This window comes from Ochotona curzoniae, unplaced genomic scaffold, assembly GCF_017591425.1.
Source record: "Ochotona curzoniae isolate NIBS_2020 unplaced genomic scaffold, NIBS_Ocur_1.0 contig_1014, whole genome shotgun sequence".
NCBI lineage: Eukaryota > Metazoa > Chordata > Mammalia > Lagomorpha > Ochotonidae > Ochotona > Ochotona curzoniae.
In genome coordinates, this window is record NW_024464920.1 from 3,759,629 (window position 1) to 3,781,744 (window position 22,116).

The 22,116-nt window shown below is 51.3% G+C and overlaps 1 protein-coding gene across 1 annotated transcript; it reads right to left on the reverse strand.

Moving 5' to 3' along the window:
- Positions 1–5,801: 5,801 nt before the first annotated feature.
- On the reverse strand, positions 5,802–12,271 carry KRT2 (keratin 2). The gene is made up of 9 exons (XM_040989010.1): positions 11,630–12,271; positions 10,654–10,868; positions 10,250–10,310; positions 9,348–9,443; positions 8,648–8,812; positions 8,265–8,390; positions 7,336–7,556; positions 6,386–6,420; positions 5,802–6,277 (listed from the first exon to the last, which is right to left on the reverse strand). Exons 1-9 carry the CDS (start codon positions 12,269–12,271, stop codon positions 5,802–5,804), a joined length of 2,037 nt encoding a protein of 678 aa, XP_040844944.1.
- Between the last annotated feature and the right edge of the window lie 9,845 nt (positions 12,272–22,116).

A 22,116-nucleotide genomic window follows, 5' to 3' on the forward strand; every position in this document is an offset into this window, starting at 1 on the left:
TTCAGTAAGAAGACACAGCATTCCTGAGGTATAAAACTAAAGAGCTGCAAAATATGTGAGACAAAAGCAGATGGAAATTAAAGAATAGACACTTGCTCAAAGGTATCTACAGACTTCATTATTTCTTTGAAGCAAGCAACAGAACAACGGACAGAAAATCACCATGTTATAAAAGCCATGATCCAAGAGAATCAGGCTGGCTCGTACAGAATACTTAACAAAAGCAGAACACATATTTATAAAAATACCCACCATGACAGGCCATATTCTGAGCCATAAACAAATTTGAATCGATTGGAAATAAATCCCAGTAGAGACCATGTGGCCTTTGGAACCCAGGGAATCCAGTTGGAAACCAATTAGTGGGGAAAAAAAAACCAGAAGGGGATCAAACAGCAGACTTCTAAATGACCTGTGAATCAAGAGGCATCATATGGGAAGTCTGTAAAAATACATCATTTTCAAATAAAGGTTAACCCAGAGGGGTCAGGACTTGAGCGTGTCTGAATTGGGGGGACACAATGCAACAGACACGAGGCAGGAGCAACAGCAGCCCACAGCAAAAAATAAATAAATAAATAAAACAACCAAGGCTTGACACGGGACAAGCCTAGTTCACTGCAGCAAAGACAGCCACCAGACACTGCTGGAGAGATTGCACAACCATTGGCGAAATAAATCCAGGCAGCCTTGGCTCACTGGTTTATTACAGAAAAAGTAACTCTGTGTGGATCACAGACGTACAAGCAAAGCTGTAAAACTTTTATTGAAATAACTGCAGGACGTCTTCAGGATCTGGCACAGATCAAGAGCTTTTAGACTTGACCCCAAAAGGCATGCTCTGTAAGGGGGGGGAATGCACAATAAATTAAGTTTCATTAAAATTAAAAATGGGACTTGGCAAAACAACTCATTTAGGAAGATGTGAAGTCCATCTAGAGACAAAAATTATTTGCAAAGCACCTAGGCAGCAAAGAACTAATGTTTAGGATAAACTCAACACTCAAAGACACAACGAGGCATTTGCCTGAATAAGACATGTAGATTGCGTATAGGCACATGAAGCTAGGTTTAACACTAGGAAAATACAGTCTTGGGCCATATGGATCATCACCACCTGCCCATCAGAATGTCTTAAATCAAACTTAGCGACAGCAGTGGATATACTGGCCCTGGTGTGTTACCGGGTGAGGGGATGGGGGAGGAGGGAGAAACGGATACATCATGGACAATAATTTGACTGTTTGGGTCCAGTGCAGAGGTGTAGCAAGCTAATCTTCTACCTACAGTGCCAGCATCCCATAGGGGCACTGGTTGGTGTCCTTGTTGCTCTAATTATGATCCAGCTCTCTACTTACAGCCTGGGAAAGCAGCGGAGGATGGCCCAAAGCCCTGGGACACTGCACCTGCATGGGAGACCTAGAAGAGGTTCCTGGCTCCTGGCTTCGGATCAGCTCAGCTCTGGCTGTTTTGGTCATTTGGGGAGTGAAGCAGTGAATAAAAAACCTCTATCTCTTCTACTCTCTCTGTAAAATCTGCTCTTCTTTAAAAAAATTATTTTTATTATTAAGAAGGCAGATTTACAGAGAGAAGGAGAGACAAAGATCTTTCATCCACTGGTTCACTCCCCAAATAGCCACAATGGGCCAGAGCTGAGCAGATCCAAAAACAGCAGCCAGAAACTTCTTCTGGGTCTCCCATGTGAGTGCAGGGTGCAAAGGACTTGGGCCATCCTTCACAGCTCTTCCAAGCACATTAGAGAGCTGGATCAGAAATGGATTAACCAGGACTTGAACTGATGCCCACATGGGATACCGGTGTTTGAAGGTGGAGTATTAGCCTGTTGAGCCACCATACTGGCCCCAAAATATGCCTTTCAAACAAGAATAAATAAATCTTTTTTTAAAAGCTTGGCTGTTATTTATAAATCAACCACTCAGCTGCCATACATCCCAGTAATTATATACCCAAACACTGATCCCAGAGAAATGAAATTCTACATTCACACTCAGTTGTTCATATCAGGTCTGTTTGCACGAGCCACGGCATGCACACCACTTTGACACCCATCAACGCAGGACAGACTGTGGTATGTCTATACTGTGAAATACTAGCCAGCAGTGAACAGGAACTATCAATTCATGTGCCGGCCTGGATGAATCTGCAGAGAATTATGCCATGTGGGGAAAAAAAAGCTGGCCCTCAAAGATGCCAAACCATGTGCTATATGGAATTTCTTGAAACAATTGCATGATTTGCATCTTGAAATGTAGAAAGGGAGAGTAGATGAGTGGTTACTAGAAATAAAGATGCAGTATGGAAGGAGGGAAGGGCCCTTGCATCTTAGAAGACTTCCCTGGGCTTCCCTCTGCTTCAGCCACCCCAACAGCCCCTCTCACACCTGCCTCTAGACCCTGTGTGGAAACCTGTCCTAGCTCTCCATGCTCTGCCATGGGGTCCTTCAGAGAACATGCATCTGTTTAAGTATTGTTCTGTTTCTTAAGGATTTGTTTATTTTTACTGGAAAGACAGATTTACAGAGAGAAGGAGAGACAGAGAGAAAGATTTTTCATTCACTGATTCCCTCCCCAAGTGGCTACAATGGCTGGAGTTAAGCTGATCCCAAGGCATGAGCTTCTTCTGGGTCTCCCACGTGGGTGCAGCGTCCCAAGGCCTTGGGCCATATCTCGACTACTTTCCTAGGACACCAGCAGGGAGCTGGATGTGAAGTGGAGCAGCCACTCATATGGGATCCTGGTGCATGCAAGGCAAGGACTTTAGTCACTAGACTACTACATTGGGCCCTTAAGTATTGTTCTTACCTTAACAAAAGTTTCATGCAAAATTCAGATAATAAGGACATGAAGTAACACGGATCCTCTCCATACTCTCTCCCCTCACCGCTGGCCCCAGGGTCATCAGCACTCTGGAAAGAGCATTAGTGAAAACTAGATAGCCGTGGCCCTTCTGCAGGCAGACCCAAAACCCTCACCAGTGGCAAATTGGGTCTAGCCAGCTACAAAAAGTAAAGCAGAACATAGTCAGAGCGAGCTTATTCCAGGAACGCAAGCTCAGCTCACCTCTAAACACCAAGCAGGGCTCTTGGCTTTGGATCAGCTCAGCTCCAGCCATTGCAGCCATTTGGAGAATGAACCATTGGCTGGAAGATCCCTTTCTCTCTCTCTTTCTCTCACTCTCTCTCTCTCTCACGTGCTCCCTCCCTCCCTCCCTCCCTCCCTTCCTCCTTCTCTGTAGCTCTGACTTTCAAGTAAAATAAAGATAGAAATAAAGAATGAATAAGGCTTCCTACAGGTCTGAGAACACAGTGAGGATTCCACCCGGTGGCTTTCTCCAGCAGGTGTACTAGTGGTACCCAGCAAGTGTGCTAGTGGCAGTCGGCAGGTGTACTGGCAGTACCTAGCAGGTGTACTAATGGATGAACCCCATTGCCAGAGCAATGAGGCAAGAAGAATAAATAAAAGAAAGCAATCTGGAAAAGAAAAGTCAGACATTTTTATTTGCAGGTGATCTGCTTATGCACACATAAAATCCTAACAACTTTATATAATTACCATTAGACTTAATAAATACACTCACCATGCTGACAGGCTCCGCTGTTTAAATTGCACTTGTGCCTACTAGCAAAAGCAAATTAAAACTTTAATAGCAGTTTTACAACCGCATAAAATCCTGAAGTGCTTAAGGATACACTTAACAAAACGTGAACAGGACTTGTGCAGTGAGCACTGTAACATGGTGCTTAGCAAAATAAAAGAAACAGCGTTAGGATGTGCACTGACTGCTAGTGGTTCCATGGCTGAGAGGACCGTGGCCCGCACCCAATTACTTGGGTCTAATCCCTAGCTCTGCCTCCAGACACCAGCTTCCTGCTGGTGCAGACCCTGGCAGGCAGCAGCAATCAATGCCTCAATTAGTCAGATGCCTGACACCCAGATAAATGACTTGGGTTGAGTTCAGTTCCCACCTTTGGCCCTGGCACAACATTGACCAATACAGTATTAAACTAATGAATGTTTTTAGATCTTTTTTTTTAATTCACTGACTGTTAAATCTCCCTTCCAGCCCCAAATATCATGGATGCTAGCGTCTATTGAAGCAGGCAGGTGTCCAAGCTTCCTTGTCCCCATCTGCACCCTCACCTCCACAGTCCCCCTCAGACCTGCCCAAGTCATGGCCCGTGCTCAGGACCCTGCTCTGAGCCATGGATTCCCCCAGCAATGCTCAGCCTCAGATCCTGTCGTCTTGTCTCCTGCACTTGCCCAGCACCCTCTCAGACCCACGGCCTGGCTGGACTGTAGCAGGTGGAACCCCAAGGTCTTTCCTGCCTTCTCAAGCAATAAGATGATGGTCCCAGACTTAAGGTCTCTCCCAAGTCACAAAGGTGGGGTGGAGTGAGAAACAAAAGGAAACCACATCCACATGTGCAAGACTTCACCTGAATTACCCATGGTCCTTCCTGCTTATCAGTCCCCAGCCAGAGTCAAGGCCCCAGGAGGAGGCAGCCCAAATGGAGGTCCCATGGGCAGGAACAGCAGAGGAATGTTAGATTAACAGGCAAAGAATTCTTTGCAGAGGGTATTAGAACTTCCCTATCAGGAGGTGAGCTGGAAAAATGGAAGTCAGTTGCGCAGGAGACTCCTTTTCAGGGTGTTCCACATGCTTCCCAGGCCTGCTCCTTCATCCCAGTGAGAGACCCTTGGGAGCCACTTGAGGGCAGGGACCATGCTTCAGTCGAGCTGGGTGAGTCCCACAGACAGCCAGGGTCAGTCCAGGGGCTCAGCAGGCCTACCCGAGGAGAGAGGGCCCCAACCACTGGCCAGAGAGAGATGGACAGTAATTCATTAGTAGGACACTTCGTGAAAAGAACGGTTTCTTCTATATAAAAATGGATGTCCCATAATCCCCTACACCATGGCCCCAAGTGTGGCAGGTGCCTTCTGAGAGTATGACATTCATGCCCCCATCCCAATGCTAGACACCCTACTGGGAGAACACAGCTGGGCTTCTCCAAGCCACCACATCCCCTCTTTAGTCATCTCCAAATGCCATTTTTTATATCCAGTATTCCATGTATTTCTCTGAGAGATACAGAAGTGCAGCAATTGGCCCAGGTCAAGGCTCAGAGCCAAGAATTCAATCTGGGTCTCCCACACAGGTACACGGACCGACCACTCGAGCCATCACTGCATCAGCAGCAGGAAGCCAGAGTCAAGAGCCGGGACGGAGCCCAGGTGCTCCAGAGTGAGACATGAGCATTGCAAACTGGAGTCGTAACCACCAGTCCAAATGCCCATCCCAATGCACCTCCTAACATGTGCAGCTACCACTCTTGCCATGCTTGGCATTAATCAAATCTCACATGATGTCAGTTGCAAATAAGCTTTATTGTGGCAGGTACCCAGAACACAGCACATTAGAAAGCAGAGGGGAACAAGAAAAGTTATGTACACAGCAGCACGCATCCCCCAGCACTGATAGGGGAAATGTGGTCTTGAGAGGGAACCAGTATACTTCCCAGGGTCTTGGATCCCCACTCCCAGATGGACAATACAAGGAGGCATGGAAGCCCGGAGTGGGGCATGGTGGGAAGACAAACTTAGGTAATGTAGCTTCTTTTCCAGGACACAGCAGGTGTCACTGGCTCCAGCTCACTGCTTTGGAGCAAAGATGGAGTATGCACATCCCTTTCCCCAAAATGCTGACAAGAGACAGGCTTCTAGATTCTGGAGCAAGAGAGTCAAGATGAGGGCAGGTGGAGGAGGCACAGGGGGATCACATCCTTATCTGAAGAAGGTCACGCTGGAACCGCTTTGACCTGCACCTTTCTCAGAACTGGAACCTCCCTGGGAGCCTCCTCCAGAGCTGAAACCACCACCGGAACCTCCCCTGGAACCTCCGCCAGAACTGAAACCGCCACCGGAACCAGAACCTCCCCTGGAACCTCCGCCAGAGCTGAAACCGCCACTGGAACCAGAACCTCCCCTAGAGCCTCCTCCAGAGCTGAAACCGCCACCGGAACCAGAACCTCCCCTGGAGCCTCCTCCAGAGCTAAAGCCGCCGCCGGAACCGGAACCGGATCCATAGCCTCCTCCTCCTCCACCACCTCTGGAGCTGGACCCTCGGCCTCCAGAACCGTAACTGCTACTTCCAGAGCTGAATCCTCCTCCAGAACTGGAACCTCGGCCTCCGGAACCGTGGCCTCCTCCAATGCCAGCCCGGGAGGCCACGTTGGAAGAGATGGTGCTGCTTGTCACCGCTGCAGAGAGAGAGAGAGAGAGAGAGAGACACGGTCACTGCACAGGCCACCACCACCTGCCCTGCCCTATACACCACCCCCAGGACAGGAGCATGCCCAGCCACTTACACATAGTCACGTTGTTGCTGAAGTCTGATGACATCCTGCAGGGGAAGGAGAGACAGAGACCATGGCAGTGAGCCCAGGGTGTGTGTGTGCACCTGCGTGGTTTAAGCCTGTCCCCCAGCCCCTGTCCTGCCTCACAAGGAGCGACTCATGAGTGGCTTGCACCTCTACCCCTCACGCTGATCATAGGTGCTGGCATGGGCTTGCATTGCAGGCCAACTTGCTACTCTGCTCTCACGCAGCACTGAGCCAAATGCCCAAACAGCAACTTGGCTTTGGTCTTTGCAACTCAGTTTTGCACCTAGAGCTATTTGGCTGGGGGATGAGGGTGGGGATGTCTGTTTTTCAGCTGCACTGTGCATGTTCCATCCCGAAAGAACTGCAGCTTCTGCCCTCTCCTCTGTTTCCACTGAATTCTCAAACTACAGAATGACTTGCTGATGGTCCTGGGGTAGCTTCCTGACTGCCACCAGGGCTGCCTGTGATACCGGCCCGGGTCTCAGGTCACACAGGGAGCGAAGAGTTCCTCCTTGAAGGCAAATGCCTCTGTTTATGTCTCTACCCCTGCCCTGCCCAGGGCAGCACGCCCAAGCCAGCCTGCACCTCCCACCTTTTCAGGGGTGCATGGTGGGAAGAGCTGTCATTCACCCTATAAACTAAGAGCCCAGTGTTTCAGACGGCCCAGGATGAACATGTTTCAGATCATTCTGTTTGCTCTTTCAGCAGATCCCAGGGTGTTAATGTGTTGCTTAAGCTAACATACTATGCTTGGCCAGCACGTTCATATTGATGAATGCACAACTATACACTAATGTTTCCTCCCTTTTTATGTCTGGGGACCATGGTCAAAGCAGCCCTCCTCCAACAGAAACCCTGCCCCATCCTCTGCTGTCCCTGCCTTCACTCTAGCCCTGGTTCCAGGGGACCCTTCTTCCCCTCCCAGTGCCCCGCACCTGCACTCCTCGCCCTCCAGCAGCTTGCGGTAGGTAGCAATCTCCACGTCCAGGGCCAGCTTGGTGTTCATGAGCTCCTGGTAGTCGCGCAGCAGCCGGGCCAGGTCCTCACGGGCCTGCTGCAGGGCATCCTCCAAGTCTGTGAGCTTGCTCTTGGCATCTTTAATGGCATGCTCGCCCCTCTGCTCAGCATCAGCAATGGAGTCTTGGATACTCTTGCACTAGGAGAAAAGCAGAGAAGGATTCTGTTTGGGCAGTGGGCCAAGTTGAACCTGGCAGAGGGGATGTGGTGGGGCAGAGGTATTCAGGGTCTGGTCCTCAGTGGAGTCCGTGTAAGTCGCAAACAACCAGAATGGGACTCTGCTGCCTTGGAACACTCACCTCCTACCTCCCCTTTCAGCTTCCCCCATAATCCCCTCTGCTGCCCTCAACACCAGCCCAGAGCCCTTCTCCTAGCTTGTGGACACCAATGACCATGCTCTATTTTGCAATGTTTCTGCTGCTAACAGAGTCAGATCAGCTCCTGTGTCATCTACTACAAAACCAGAGACTGCCCCTGAGGACCAACTTCCTTGGTCATACCCCACGGGCAGGTCTCTGGGGCCAAGCACAGGGAAGCTTCAGGTTCAATCCAGCAAGTCAGACACACTTGTGCCTGGTTGTTGTTGCTCCCTCTCACTCACATGAATAATCAGAAAGTGACCATGATTCTTGCCTTTGGCTAAACCTTTGTCAGGGTGTTTAAAAGCCCTCAATGCTGGATCAGTACCTGCTAGGGTGTTGACTCCTTTCTCTCTCTCTCTCTCTCTCCCCCGCGCTCTCTCTCACACACACACACACATTGAGAGAGAGAAGCTTGCACCCATCAGGAGTCCCATTCTACCACATTCAGCCAGCGGGGCTGGGCCAGTGGGTGGGGCGGGCCTCACCTGCTTCTTCACATGGCTGATGTCCCCTTGCAGGCGCTGGATCATGCGGTTCAGCTCGCTGATCTCCATCTTGAGATCCTTCAGGCTCTCCCCGTGTTTCCCAGCAGTCACCTGCAGCTCTTCATACTACGTGGGCACAAGAGAACAGGGAAGGCAAACCTTGACTTGTACCCATTAAGGGTTGGCGGGTGGTGCAGCAAAATTCAACCAAGTTGGAGGTGCTGGTCACATTCATGACAGGTGGGAGAGCATCCACACCCCAACCCCATCTCAAAGGACTCAGTACTATTCTCAACACCCCTGCTTCTCACCAGCAATGCTCAAGTTAGGTTCGCCAAGTCACTTCACCACGCACTTCCTGGCTGTGTGTTCCCTGTACTTGCCTTGCTGTGGTACAGCGCCTCGGCCTCCTCCTTGCTTCTCTGGGCGATGTCTTCGTACTGGCTGCGAACCTCGGCGATGATGCTGTCCAGGTCCAGCGAACGGTTGTTGTCCATGGACAGGATGACATTGGTCTCGGTGATGTGGGATTGCATCTGGGCGATCTCCTACAGTGCACACGTGGCAAGTAACTAGCATTAGGAACATGCTGGGGTGGGATTCACCTGTGTTCCCAGACTTCTGTATGTCTGACCATCCTGGGCAAAAACTCTGAGCAGCTATGATTAGCACTCCCCTGTCCTGCCCGCCCCCAACATACACACACAAGCCCATCCAGCTCAAATGCCTGCAATGTCCTTCCTGGTTCACAAACCCTCAGTGGCACTCAAGTTGGGCAAGACAAGAGGAGCCATAATGCATTTGAAGTGTCTGGGGTATAGGATTGGGCAAAGGGTAAGTCTCCATAAGGCAACTGGATGTGGAGGGTGGGGTGGAGTGCAGAAAGAGGACGTTATCCTGGCATTTCCTGTCCCAGATTTCCCAAGACACCCCAAAACCTGTGTTGTAGAAGCTCCCTCCCACTAGGGGGTATGGGGGCTGGAATAACAGCAAATTGAAGCCACCCAGGCTGTCAACCCCACTCCAGCTCCCTGCTCACCAGCTGACAGGAAAAGGAGATCTATCTGAGATTGGCCTCCTTACCGCAGCAAAGAGGACCTGGAAGAACTCAAGTTCTTCTCGCAGCACATCCACCTTGGCCTGCAGCTCCACCTTGCTCATGTAGGCACTGTCCACATCCTGTAGGGAAAGTCTGATAAAACTCATGCTCCCTGCAAGGACTCCCTTAGCCTCCGTTGGCCGCCACCTCCACCTGCTCCCTGTTAAAGGTTCTCTAACATCCCGCATCACCCTGCTGGAGAACTACACCCCCCACAGGACCTCCTTAGGGGTGCAGTCCACCAAGTACTCCCATAGGGGGCTGAACGCCCATGTCTCCTGCACATATACACGCATACCACATACCCCCACCTGCATACGCTAGACCATGAAGTTCAAGTGGGACCAAGCCGTATTCACCAGCCTCCCTTTCCTACTTGTGGCAGACTACACACCCACAACAGAGTATGGTGGCCTCCATGGGCTGTCACAGCCCTCAATTCTTGCATCCCTCCTGTCTATCCCACCTCTCCAGAAGGTCCCTGGAAGATAACACCAGGGCCCTGCAAGAACCAAACTAAGTACACTACCATTGGCGCGGCCAATGGCAACTTAAGGCAGAGTGTTACAGCAGTCCCATTCCTCCTCAGCTCTTCAGAATAGGGATGAAGCATGGTGTGTGTGTGTGTGTGTGTGTGTGTGTGTGTGTGTGTGTATGTGTACTTTTCATGATCCAAGAGAGCCTCAGAGTACACGACTGGGGAGAAGCAATCTACCACATACATACATATGGAGAAATTGTCTCCCCAAGCTTGACCCACGGACGCAGCTCACTACCCCTCCTCCCCAGCCCTGCCCACTGCTCTTTGTGCTCGGAGCTGTCTTCCACCCTGCCTGTCTGGAGCCGGCGGAGTGGGAAGCAGCTGGAGTGGACATTCCCTGCTCACCTTTTTAAGCGTCACAAAGTCATTCTCAGCAGCCGTGCGCTTGTTGATTTCATCCTCGTACCTGTGGGGAGCCAGATGACAAGGCCATTAGAGCGGTGGTTTCTTTTTCTTCCTTTTCCTTTTTCTACTGGACTCACCCCCCGTTGTCTGGGAGTTTTGTACAGTCTGAATGCCTCCATCGGAATGCTCACATCCAGATGAGGGTGGACTGCTCTCAGATTGACTCTGTTATGCAAAGCATGTGATCCCTAGGGCCCTCACATCCTCTTTGCCAATAAATACTCAACGAAGTCACAGAGGTCTCTCCCGTTCATCAACAGGAGGGAAGTGACTTGAGGACAGGGAATCAACAGATGGTTCCATTCAGCCACTAGAGACCCTCTCGTGCTTGATCCGCCACCTACTTCTTCTTGAAATCCTCAACAAGATCATGCATGTTGCCCAGCTCTGAGTCCTGGGACGTCCTCTCTGCCGAGAGCCTATCCACCGTCTTCTTGAGATCGCTGATGTAGGCCTGGAACAGTGGGTCCAGGTTGGTGGTCCGCGTGCTCACATCTATCTGCTGCAGCAGCTCCCATTTGGTCTGCAACACCTGGTTCTGCTGCTCCAGGAAGCGCACCTGCCACAGCCGGGAAAGAGAGCATGTGAATCCAAGGGCCCCCTGCACATCCTGGCACCTGGCCTCCTTGCCTTCGACTGGCTCAGCCAAGATGCCCAATCCCGCATCCCCACCCACGATATTGTTGGCAGCTGCTCCCAAGACCCTAGCCTATTTCCTTCCCTTATCCTAGCCGAATCCCCATCAAAGAGCTTGTAGGTTCTGAAGATGACAGCAGGCCTCCACTGGCAGTCTGCATGGGAGTCCTCAGGAGCGGGGCTGCCCGCCTGGTTTTTCAATGCCTGCCCCTTTCCCTGAGAGGAATCAAGACAGCTTCGTCTGCCCTGAAACCAGAGAGCATTCAACAAAGCTCCCAAGTAGTACCAAGAGGGACTTAGGGTCAAAGCACCGAGAATCTTTCTCTCCAGGCCAAGGTTTCCTTCAGCATCCCCCTCCCCCGCCAACAAAGCAGTAGTTTCAGGTTCTGCTTCCCAGATCAGAAGAAGGGAACAGAGAAATCATTTGCAGAGAAAGACAAAATGACCCAGAAGGCATCTCCCCCATGCCTTCCATGGCCAGGATGCAACTGGCCATTACCCGCCTTTCTGTATCATTTCCAGAGCTTTCCATGAGGATGGGACAAAAGCGACAAAAGGGGGCAAGTCATTCCTGGCAACAGACTGTCCTCACCCTCCTCACTCGTGGTTTACACATCACCCAGGCCCCTAGCAGACCCGGCCCAGATGGGGTTCTTCCAGGCCTGTCTCCCCACCACCACTCACCTTGTCGATGAAGGAGGCAAACTTGTTGTTCAGAGTCTTGATCTGCTCCCGCTCCTGAGATTTCACATTCTGGATCTCGGGGTCAACTTTGACATTGAGAGGTTGCAGGAGGCTCTGATTGACGGACACTTCGTGGATGCCACCGCCAGGAAATCCTCCAGGTCCGAAGCCGCCGGGACCTCCAAAGCCACCAGGACCCCCAAAGCCGCCGGGACCGCCAAAACCGCTGCCACCGCCAAAACCGCCGCCGCCGCCGCCAAAGCGGCCTCCGCCGAAGCCGCCTCCAACGCCACCTCCAAAGCCGCCGCCAAGGCCACCTCCAAAGCCGCCGCCACCGCCGCCAAGGCCACCTCCAAAGCCGCCTCCTCGGCCACCAAATCCTCCAGCGGAGCCGAAGCTTCCACCTGCTCCGGCCACGCTTATGGAGATGCTCCTGGATCCGCCAAGGCCGACCAGACTCCGGCTGCCGAAGCCTCCTCCGCCATAGCCTCCTCCGCCCCCGCCGTGGCGGCTCACGCAGGAAAAGCCGGAGGTGGACCTGCGGCTCCCACCGGAGACCACCGCGGAGCCACTGCTGAAGCCACGGAAGCTCCTTCCGCCACCTCCTCCTCTCCGAGACCGGCACGACATCTGACAACTCATGATGGTTTTGCTCAGCGAGGAAGGTGGATGGTTTGCCCGAGAAGAGTGGAGCCTGAGAACTGTACTGCCAGGAGCAGCCAGGGTCCCCTTATATATAGGCCAGCTAGGTATTGCTGCACCTGGGCGTGGGCCCGCTCCGACACGGGTTTGTTCTGCCTGCAGGCTATTCCCAGTGACTGACGATCAAGCTAATAGCCATTGGAAATCTACCACCCAGCTCCATCCCAGAACTGGCTTCGATTGCAAAGGAGTGCTCTTTATCTGGCCATCTGTCAGCAGTTTGGTTTTTGTAAAATCATCAAATGAGGAGATTAGCTTGGGATTTCTCAATCAGAAAAATGAGGACCTGGTACAGAACATTGCTGCCGGTTCAGCACCCACCCAAGGGAGGCCGCTGCCCACCACCAAGGTGAAGGGGCTGACAGCTGGATAGGGACCGCGAGAGCATCCTCCCTGAAAGTCACTTTTCATAGCATCTAATTTCTTTCCTCCCCATCCTGGCCACACCAGAAACACCATAATCGGGCACCAAACACAGCGAGCTTTTCCCTTGGTAACCATCAGCTCTGGCATTCCTCCCATCCCCCAACCCCCAACACACTTGAAAACCTAAAGGATGAGGAGCTTCTAGGAAGCTTGTTTCTGGGGCCCAGGTGACCCAGGCACCTGATAAAGGCTGCAACCAAAATCTTGACCAAATCCAGAGATGCACGGGCAGTTTGAGCCCAGCAGCCAGTCAGCAAGGCAGGCTCCTCCTGGGTGGAATCCAGGGAGGGCTGAATGCCAGGACACCCACCAAGGCAGGTGAGAGCCGGCAGGTGCACGAAGCATTCACCCCCACGCTGGTCTCTCCTTTATCCATGGGGCTCACAGTACATGGAAGAGGCCCTCAGAGTAAGAACTAGGCTGAGGGAAGTGCTGGGTTGGAGGGCCCCCTTTAGGCCATTGATTGGCCAGATGGCCTTAAGCTGAACTTGAACTGTGACCTTCCCTGTGAAGTGGAGAGATTCACATTTTGTGTTTGGGACCACAATGACCATGATCAGCATGAGGATCAGTGTTTGTGGACATGGCAAAATGACCTCCTTTCTTCCTGCCCTTAGAGTGTTCTTCTGTTCTGCCGACTCTGACCATGTGGTCCATTCAGGCCCCCTGCAACGCCCACTCCAGCACGTTCTGATCCTCACACAGAGTCACTGTCAAGTCAGGCCAAAGACACAGCTTCATTTCAATTAGGTTGGATCTTGGGTGATCCATAACTGTATTTAAACATCAGTAGAAACCAAAAGAGGGAGGGAAGAACAAGAAGCTGGAAGAGGCTAAATACGGTTCCCACTAAGTAGCAGAAACCACACAGTATTGACTTCCCAGCACGCCCCTCCAGGTTTCCCTGTCCCGGCGGCGGGGGAGAAAGAGAGTTAAGAAGGCCCTGTTTGCAGTGTTAAATTTGCAGTGAATGCTCGTTGAAGTGGCCAATCCACACGCTGTTTAGGCCTTTTTCCTAATCTGACTTACATAACTGTAACCATGCAAATCAATGGTGCAGCTAGAAGCTCTGGAGAAACTCAATCCTAAGCCAAATGTGTCATTATCCATGGATTTGGGAACAACGCCCTCCTTGTCCATGACTCCCCTATGACTATGCCAAGACCAGGCAGGCTGCGAGAGATTTCAGATCCCTCTGTGGAGCAGGAAGGGAGCGAACACACCGGGCATCCAGTCTGCCTGTCATACTGCATTCTGAGTCGGCCTCCTCTCCTCTCTCGCCGCCTCCATCTCTGTCTTCCCTCTCTGGACCCATCCACCACTTTTCCCAGTGAAGGTGAAGGTGAATCCACCTCCTCTCTTGAAACATGCGGGGCAGACTCAATGCTACTTGGGCACCCTGGAAGACGTTTTATTTTCACATGTTCTTCTGATCATCATTTGATTATTCTTCATGTGCTTTTCTACATAATGCAAGTTAAGTTCCTTAAGAAAATGAAATGTGAGCTAAGAACTTGATCTGGGACCAGTGTGGTATCTCCACAGACTAATCCTCTGCCTGTAGCACCAGTATTCCATGTGGGCATCAGTTTGTGTCCCAGCTACTCCACTTCCAGTCCACCTCCCTGCTAATGTACATGGAAAGACAGTGGAAGATGGCCCAAGTTCTTGGGATCCTGCACCCATGTGGGAGACCTGGAAGAAGCTCCTGGCTCCTGGCTTTGGATCAATTTGGCTCTGGCCATTGCAATCATTTGTGGAGTAAACCAATGTCTCTCTCTTTAACTCTGCTCTCAGATAAAAGTAAAATAAATTACAATTTTTTTTTTTTTGATCTGGCAGGGATTTTTTTTACCGTGGTCCTCAATTTTGTCTTCTGTAAATTGGAAGCATTTACCCAGGATTCCTACCATCCCACAGGAATATCAAACTATTGGTGGTGTGGAATTGAAATGCTGTCATCTCTGAGAAGAGAATGAGAATCCTGGAAAACTAAACCCTTCTCCCTGCTGCTTAGGTCCTCTCTCAGCAAGCTGTGAACTCCTTCAAGGTCCTAAACATTTCCTCCCAGCTTTTCAAAGGGCACATCCAGCAGGGCTGACAGTGGGGTCTGCTGTTCAGCCACCAAGAATAAGTGAAGCTCTCAGCAGCTTGAGATGTTGCAGATGCTCTCTGGATTCCGCACTCTGTGTGTCCCCAGCAGTGCACTTGCCCCCTGCCTCCTCGTTGCCCTCCTGCTTGTGCTGCAGTGAGTCTAATCCCGGGACAAGGCAGTTCAGGGGCCCTCTGTGTCATCATCCCATGCTTCCCCCACTCAGCACACAGTCAATGATCAACATCCCCTTGCCGTGGTTCCTGCTGGTTTCCTCTGATGTGTGACTGCAGGACCAACCATGTGCCCTCCATGCCCCTGTTGCCTATATACCCCACCTGGAGCTGTGCCAGGAGTCTCACTGCCCCCAAGGACTCGGCATATCAACTGTCAAGCCCTCCTGGGCTATTGGGATTTTTGAAAAAAAAAAAATCTCCTGAGGTCAGTATGGTGGCAGAGTAAACTAGTGCTGGCATCTCATACAGGCACCGGCTCATGTCCTGGCTGTTCTACTTCCAATCCAGCTCTCTGCTCATGACCTGGAGAAGCAGTGGAGGATGGCCCAAATCCTTGATCCTCTTGCACCCACACGGGAGACCCAGAAGAAGCTCCTGGCTTCGGACGGGCTCAGATCCAGCCATTGAGGCCATTTGGAGAGTGAACCAACAGATGGAAGATCTTTCTTTCTGTCTCTCCTTCTCTTTCTGTAACTCTGCCTTTTCACTGAAAAATAAATAAATCTTAGTTCCCCACCTTGCTTCCAGTTCCTGCAGGAGAGTGTTCAGACTGCCTCAGGGAGCCCAGAGCCATAAAAAGTCTGATCTCATCAAGAAAGTTTGAAAATGAGAAAGCTGGAAACAGCTCTTCCTGAAGCAGGTACCCAGCTGTCAGCAGAAAGTGCAGCGCTTTGCTGCCTGCTGGCTCCCCATGCACACATGGCATGTCCCATCTGAGCACTAAAGTGCAGCCCGCAGAGCTCTGTGGCTCCCCAGCTCCAAGGGAAGTGGGACAGGAGACCGAAAGGTTCCCAGTAGCAGCCACTTGCTCAATCGTGTCTTGGTACATAATTATTTTAAAACTGCTCACTCAGTCTGAAGTCCCAGTCCCTGACCCAGTTCCCCTGGCTCACTCCCAGACCTCCCCTCCTCTCTTACCCAACGTGTTCTTTTTAGTGCTTTTTTCTCAATCGCTCTCTTCCCAAACAAGTGAAACTACCACTGTTGATTGGAGGGCGTCCCAGCCAAACTGGTTATAGCCAAGAAGTCAGGCTGTCCGGCAGGCAGCCAGGTACACGTGTCAGCACCAAGTCCCCAGAGTCCTCACCTGGCATGACTCTGGGCTTATTGAGAAAGCAGGGCACGGCCACCACTTCGAAACAATGCAGACCCCAGATGTGGGGGGACCAGGGCAGGGCGTTGGGGCTAGGGGAGGCAGTGCTCCACACATATTCATTGATGCATGAAGCTGTCAGCAGCAGTGAGGAACAAGTTGGCGAAAGCAGTCTCCAGCACGACCTGGCTCATGGTAGATCATCAGCCATGTCACTTCCTTTCTCATCGCTGCAGCCCTGAAGGCCAGATAGAACTGCAACTTTCTAAGTTGATCCCATAAGACCTGACCCAGGGAAGCAGAAGCGACAATTTCTAGCTTCCTTCTCTAGGGGATCCATCTACAGCTGAATAGACTCAGTGGCACACCATGAGCTACCTGCCACTCATGGGGATGTTGTACCCATGTGCTTGCCAAGATGCTCTCTGGCTAATGAGACTAATGGAACAGGTGTGCATGTGGGGGGAGGGGCGGGGGGGGTCCTTACCTGTTGGGATACACCCTTATTCACACAGAGCCTCTACCAACAGCAAGGACTCGCTGTTCCCAGCCCAACCTTCCTTCCAGCCAAGCTGTCTCCCAGTTCTTTTCTCAACATCTCCAACATCTCTACTCTAACCGACATGGAAGAACAAGACAATGGTCAAATGGGGGCAGGGGCACTTCCAAAAGTTCATGCAGGGGCAGGATTTGGTACAGAGGCTGAGTTGTGACCTGGGAGGCCCCCAATCCATATGGGAGTGCTGATTTCAAGTCTTGGCTCCTTTCTGATCCAGTTTCCTGCTAACGCACATGTGGAAAAGCAGCAGGAGAAGCTCCAGGGGCCGTGCTCCTGCCACTCAGGTGGGAGGCCCAGATGGAATTTCAAGTTTCTAGCTTTAGTCTGGTCCAGCCCTAGCTTTTTCGGACATTTGGGGAACGAGACAGCCAGTTGAAGACTACACTCTTTCTATTTCACTCTGGCTTTCACAAATAAAGAAATTTATAAATTTGAATATGTTTAATCGATGAAAACACATCTAAAAGATAAGTTTATGTTGATGTAAACAAATACAACATCTGTGCTTATGAGTGGTCCTCAAAAGATTCCAATAAAGTGCATATTCTAAGAATAGAATGATGTTCCTTTTCTCACAAGAAGGGCATCTATGAACCACACTGTATCTGTCCTGTTTGTAGGAAGATTGTATTAACTTGGAGAAGATAAGGGAAGAAATGTTTAGAGAAAAAAAGTGCATAATCTTAAAAAAAAAAAAAAGCCAGCACACAGATCCCATAACTATTGGGACTAGAGTCAACTTGTCTTTGTTCTAGTTTGCCACACACCATCTGGACCACCTTCGGATCCCATCTCACCCTGGAAGGGGAGAGCTTTCTCGCTTTCTCACCTTCCTGTCCTAGCCCCCATGGTTAGCAATCCTTCCACCTAATTCAGAGTTGCCCTGCACCACGCACAGCCACGATGCTCTTTCAGTACCTCCACCTGAATACCCAGTGCCAGGCATTACAGGTGTACCCCATCAGGTGTACCCACCCTCACTCTCCATCCCTCCTAGCTCTAGTCCCAAACCTCACCCTACCTCATCCCTCTGTGAGGCTTCCTGCATAGAGTCAGCTTAGAGTAACCATGGAAGGAGACACACAATTAGCACTGCCTAACACCCACCCACCCCCAGAAAAATGAGATTAAGCATGAAAGCACATTTCATCATAAAAGACCCCACTCAAGAGGTTTCTGCTCCTTAGCCATGCTGCCCGACCTGTGGGCCTCCTTTTGGAAGGAGTGGTCACAGACATGCGATCTGGAGTGAAAATTCAGATGATCACCGGAAATGCTCTGAAGGGCTTTTTAAAAATCTGTTTATTTTTATTAGAAAGTCAGATATACAGAGAGGAGAAGAGATAGAGAGGAAGATCTTCCGTCCAATGATTCACTCCCCAAGCAGCTGCAACAGCTGGAGCCAAGCCAATCCGAAGCTAGGAGCCTGGAGCTTGTTCCTGGTATCCCACATGGGTGCAGGTTCCCAAGACTTTGGGCCGTCCTCGACTGCTTTCTCAGGCCACGGGCAGGGAGCTGGATGGGAACCGAGCTACGAGGATTAGAATTGGTGCTCATATAGAATCCCAGTGCATGCTAGGCAAGGACTTTAGCTGCTAGGCTACTGCACCAGGCCCTTGGAGGACTTTTCTCTTTTCACATCAAGGGTCCCTGAGCATTACAAACCACTTCACACAGTCTTTTAGACCCTCCAAGAGCAAGTGAAAGGACTGCTAATGCAGCAGCCAGTGTCTAGTGGAGCAAGCACAGTCAGGCACTTGATGGCATAGATGACATTTGATAAACCAAAGTCATACTTCCTAGGCCATCTCACATTTGAGGATTAATATTCACCTCCACTTAGCAGGACTTTTTAAAAAATAATATTTATTGAGCCCGGCACGATGGCGCAGTGGTTAAGGTCCTCGCCTTGCACTCCCGGGATCTCATATGGGCGCTAGTTCTAATCCCGGCAACCCTGCTTCCCATCCAGCTCCCTGCCTGTGGCCCGGGAAAGCAGTCAAGGACGGCCCAAAGCTTTGGGACCCTGCACCCGCGTGGGAGACCCGGAAGAGGCTCCTGGCTTCGGATCGGCATAGCATCGGCCGTTGCACTCAATTGGGGAGTGAATCATCGGACGGAAGATCTTCCTCTCTGTCTCTCCTCTCTGTATATCCGCCTTTCCAATAAAAATTTTAAAAATAAATAAATAAATAAATAATAATATTTACTCATTCTTATTTGAAAGCAGATTTATATGGCAGGGTGAATCTTCCATCTGCTGGTTCACTCCCCAAATGGTCATTATAGCCAGAGTTGGGCCAATACAAAGCCAAGAGCCAGGAGCTTCTTCTAGGCTTCCCAACGTGGGTGCAGGAGTCCAAGGCTTTGGGCCATTCTTCACTATTTTTCCAGATGCTCAAGCAAAGAGCTGAATCAGAAGTGGAGCAAACAGAACATAAACCAGCGCCTGTATGGAATGCCAGCAGTGCAGGCAGAGGATCAGCTGAGGAGACAGCACTGGCAGTGCATGGTCCCATCGTGCGGCTGTCCGATCGCAGGGTTCTAGTGGCGTGTCTCAGAGACTCCGTGTTCTCTGTAAGTTGGGATGCAGGACCACACAGTACTGCAAAGCTGCCTCTTAAACAGATTCAGTGTCTTCAAGAAGTTGGGGCTGTTCTCCCAGCTCCCAGGCTGCTGCTTCCTCTGTAACCCTCCCTCTTCCCCTGGTGTGGGAGCACAGCCAGGGGGCTGAGGTACAGAGTGCAGGCTGGAAATGTGGGAAAGTTTTCCCACCTGGGATCTGGAGTCTCCAGGACATGTATGATCTCCAGGGAGCCTCCAAGGCTCCTTGGCCATTTCTGGCATTTGTTCGGGTTTACTTGCCCCAGTGCCCTCCCACACCCAGCGAGATCCAAAGATGCAATGGTGTGGAGTCCCTCCAAGAGGACCCACGGAGGCACATGGTTCCTGTGTGGTCCCTACACACACGGAGTCTCACCTCTCTTTGGCCTTCTGGACCCCAGCTTTCTCTCTCTCTCTCTTCCCCCCTCCTACCAGGCAGAGCACCTGGTTTACCAGCTGCTGAATGTGTCTCAATTTGCTAACAATCCACAGGGAGGAGAATTCTGGCTCAGATGAGAACCAGGACGTGTATTAGAATCCCAGCTGCTGGTCTCCATGACCAGCATTCCCAGGCACCTGTAGACCAAAGATGGCCACCAGTGTGGGGCACACCCATTTCCTTTCTCCAACGTCCTCCGTTCCACAGAGCCACACTTAGCCAGAAAGGGTTGCTGAACCCCAATGGGGTGCACACTTTTCCCAATGAACCCCTGTCTCTGTGTCTGCATCTCCCCTGATCCTACTTTCTTCATCTGAGGCCATGATGATGGCTCTGAAGCTGGGATCTCCAACAGGTTTCTGTAGACACTGGTCTCCAGGGAGTTTGCCTGGGATTGTTATTTGGAGGAAGAGGGGGAATTCTAAACAAGCAGAGAGAGGGAGGAAGGGTTCCTTTGGAAATGCAGGCCCTATGATCCTAACAAATTCTCAACATCACTATTCTGAACTGATTTTACTCCATTGTGTTTTTCCCTGCCTGCCCCAGGCCCTGGCTCCAAAACTGGTTATGGTGCAAGATGCTGGTTGCCCAAGCCACAAACTACCTGGCACTCTTCCTCCCAACACCGCCCCAGCCATGACTTCCCAGGGGCACCCCAGGACACGCAAGGAGAACCACTGCAGCTGAGTTGGGCTGTGTTGGCTTTGGGCAAACGCCTCGCATCATGGAGCTGGTACTGGGTCCTTTGAAAAGATCTGGGAGGAACATGGGTTCAAGACACAGAGAAAAAAGGAAAGGATAAGGCTGAGCCCAATTGGATGGGTGGACAAGGCAGATACGTGGTAAAACAAGACACAGACCGGTCAGATGGACTAACGCCACAGTTGATCGAGCAATATGCAGGCTGGCAGCCAGGAGGCTGAGGGTTATTGAAGACAGGGAGGCAGAGAGTGTGAGAGCTGAGTAGTTAAGTGCACAAGAGGGGGACAGCTCCTTATCTGCTGTCACCTCTGCATGCTGGACACAGCTCATGGCCTCCCTGTCCAGTGCTGTAACCAGCAGGAGCCCAGTGGCAGCCTGTCCATGACACCTCCTAGGAACCCAGTTTCCACCGTCTTTGGGGACAGAGGCGCGGACACAGACAGTGGGACTTGGGATGGAACCCAGAGACAGCTTGAACAAGAAGAGCTGGCAGGAGAGGCATGATCTTGAGCCCTGGGAAGTGAGGGACGAAGCCAGAAGCAGGCTTGAAAGCAGCCACCTGTCCTGGACAGAAGTCCCTAGTCCCCAGGGGGGAGGCTGGGGCACAGAGAGCTTGGACTGTCTCCTGGGTCAACCAGAAGACACAATATGGGGGTGAGTGAAAGGTGGGGAGCCCTCGGGGAGTCCAGGAAGAAGCATCCGCAGTGACCCAGGCCATCTGCTCAACATAAACTGGACTTGATCTCTCAGTTACCAGCCACTCTCCTCCTGTATCTTCACACACACTGAGAGAGAGAGAGACTTTACCAGCATGGGCTTGAGATCCCAGGAAGCTGGCTGGAGAGGCCAGCTCAGGATACCTGGCCCCAGAGGTCCCAACTCACAGCCCAGCTTTGATGGGGCCAGACCAGATCTCACGTGCCCATTCCCTAATGCAGAGCTACTCTAAACTGAGAGGCAAGAGCCCTAGGCTGTTCAACACTGTGGTCTCTTCCTGTCCTCATCAGCCCTTTCCTGGCCCTCCATCCCAATGTCACAACCAGAGCCTTCCAACAGAAAGGCTTCTGGAAATTTCTCTGTCTCAAGGAAGAAAAGCTGTCATGCCTGATTACCCATGCAAGGTGTGACACACGAAGGTGGCCACGCACACAGGACTCTGTCCAGCAGGACAGTGCTGACCAGCTGCACTGCTCTTTCGCTTGCTGACCTTAGAGTTTGACCTGCCCTTTTGTGGCTTCTATGTCCACATCTCTGAAATAGGGCTAACTGTACCTCACAAAACTTCTTTAAAATCATAATACGCCCAGCACTTGGCACAAAGCAATGACTCTGCTTCCCAGTGGTCTATCAGAGGATATCTCAAGCTCTGACGCCATAGTCTTGAAACAGTATAGTCTCCTAGGCTACCTCTTACTCCCTTCCCTATGGCTTACCCCCACACACACACTCCAGCCTCTCTCTGCCTCCTATAGCTCCTGTCCCATCCCAACCCTGACCTGAGCTAGCGACCAGCTCCTCCCTGCTCTGATCCTAGCAAGCCCCTCAATTACAGGGCCAGTAGGAGGGGTGACTTGGGGGCTGCGCATTGCCCTTCAACCCTGGCACCAAGAATGGGTTCTTCTTTTAAAAGGGGG

Coding starts and splice junctions, on each gene's coding strand:
- KRT2 (XM_040989010.1), bottom strand. CDS start 12,271: ATGAGTTGTCAGATGTCGTGCCGGTCTCGGAGAGGAGGAGGTGGCGGA. Junction 9,444..10,249: donor ACTTTGTGACGCTTAAAAAG/GTGAGCAGGGAA, acceptor CTTTCCCTACAG/GATGTGGACAGTGCCTACAT. Junction 8,813..9,347: donor TCCAGGTCCTCTTTGCTGCG/GTAAGGAGGCCA, acceptor TGTGCACTGTAG/GAGATCGCCCAGATGCAATC.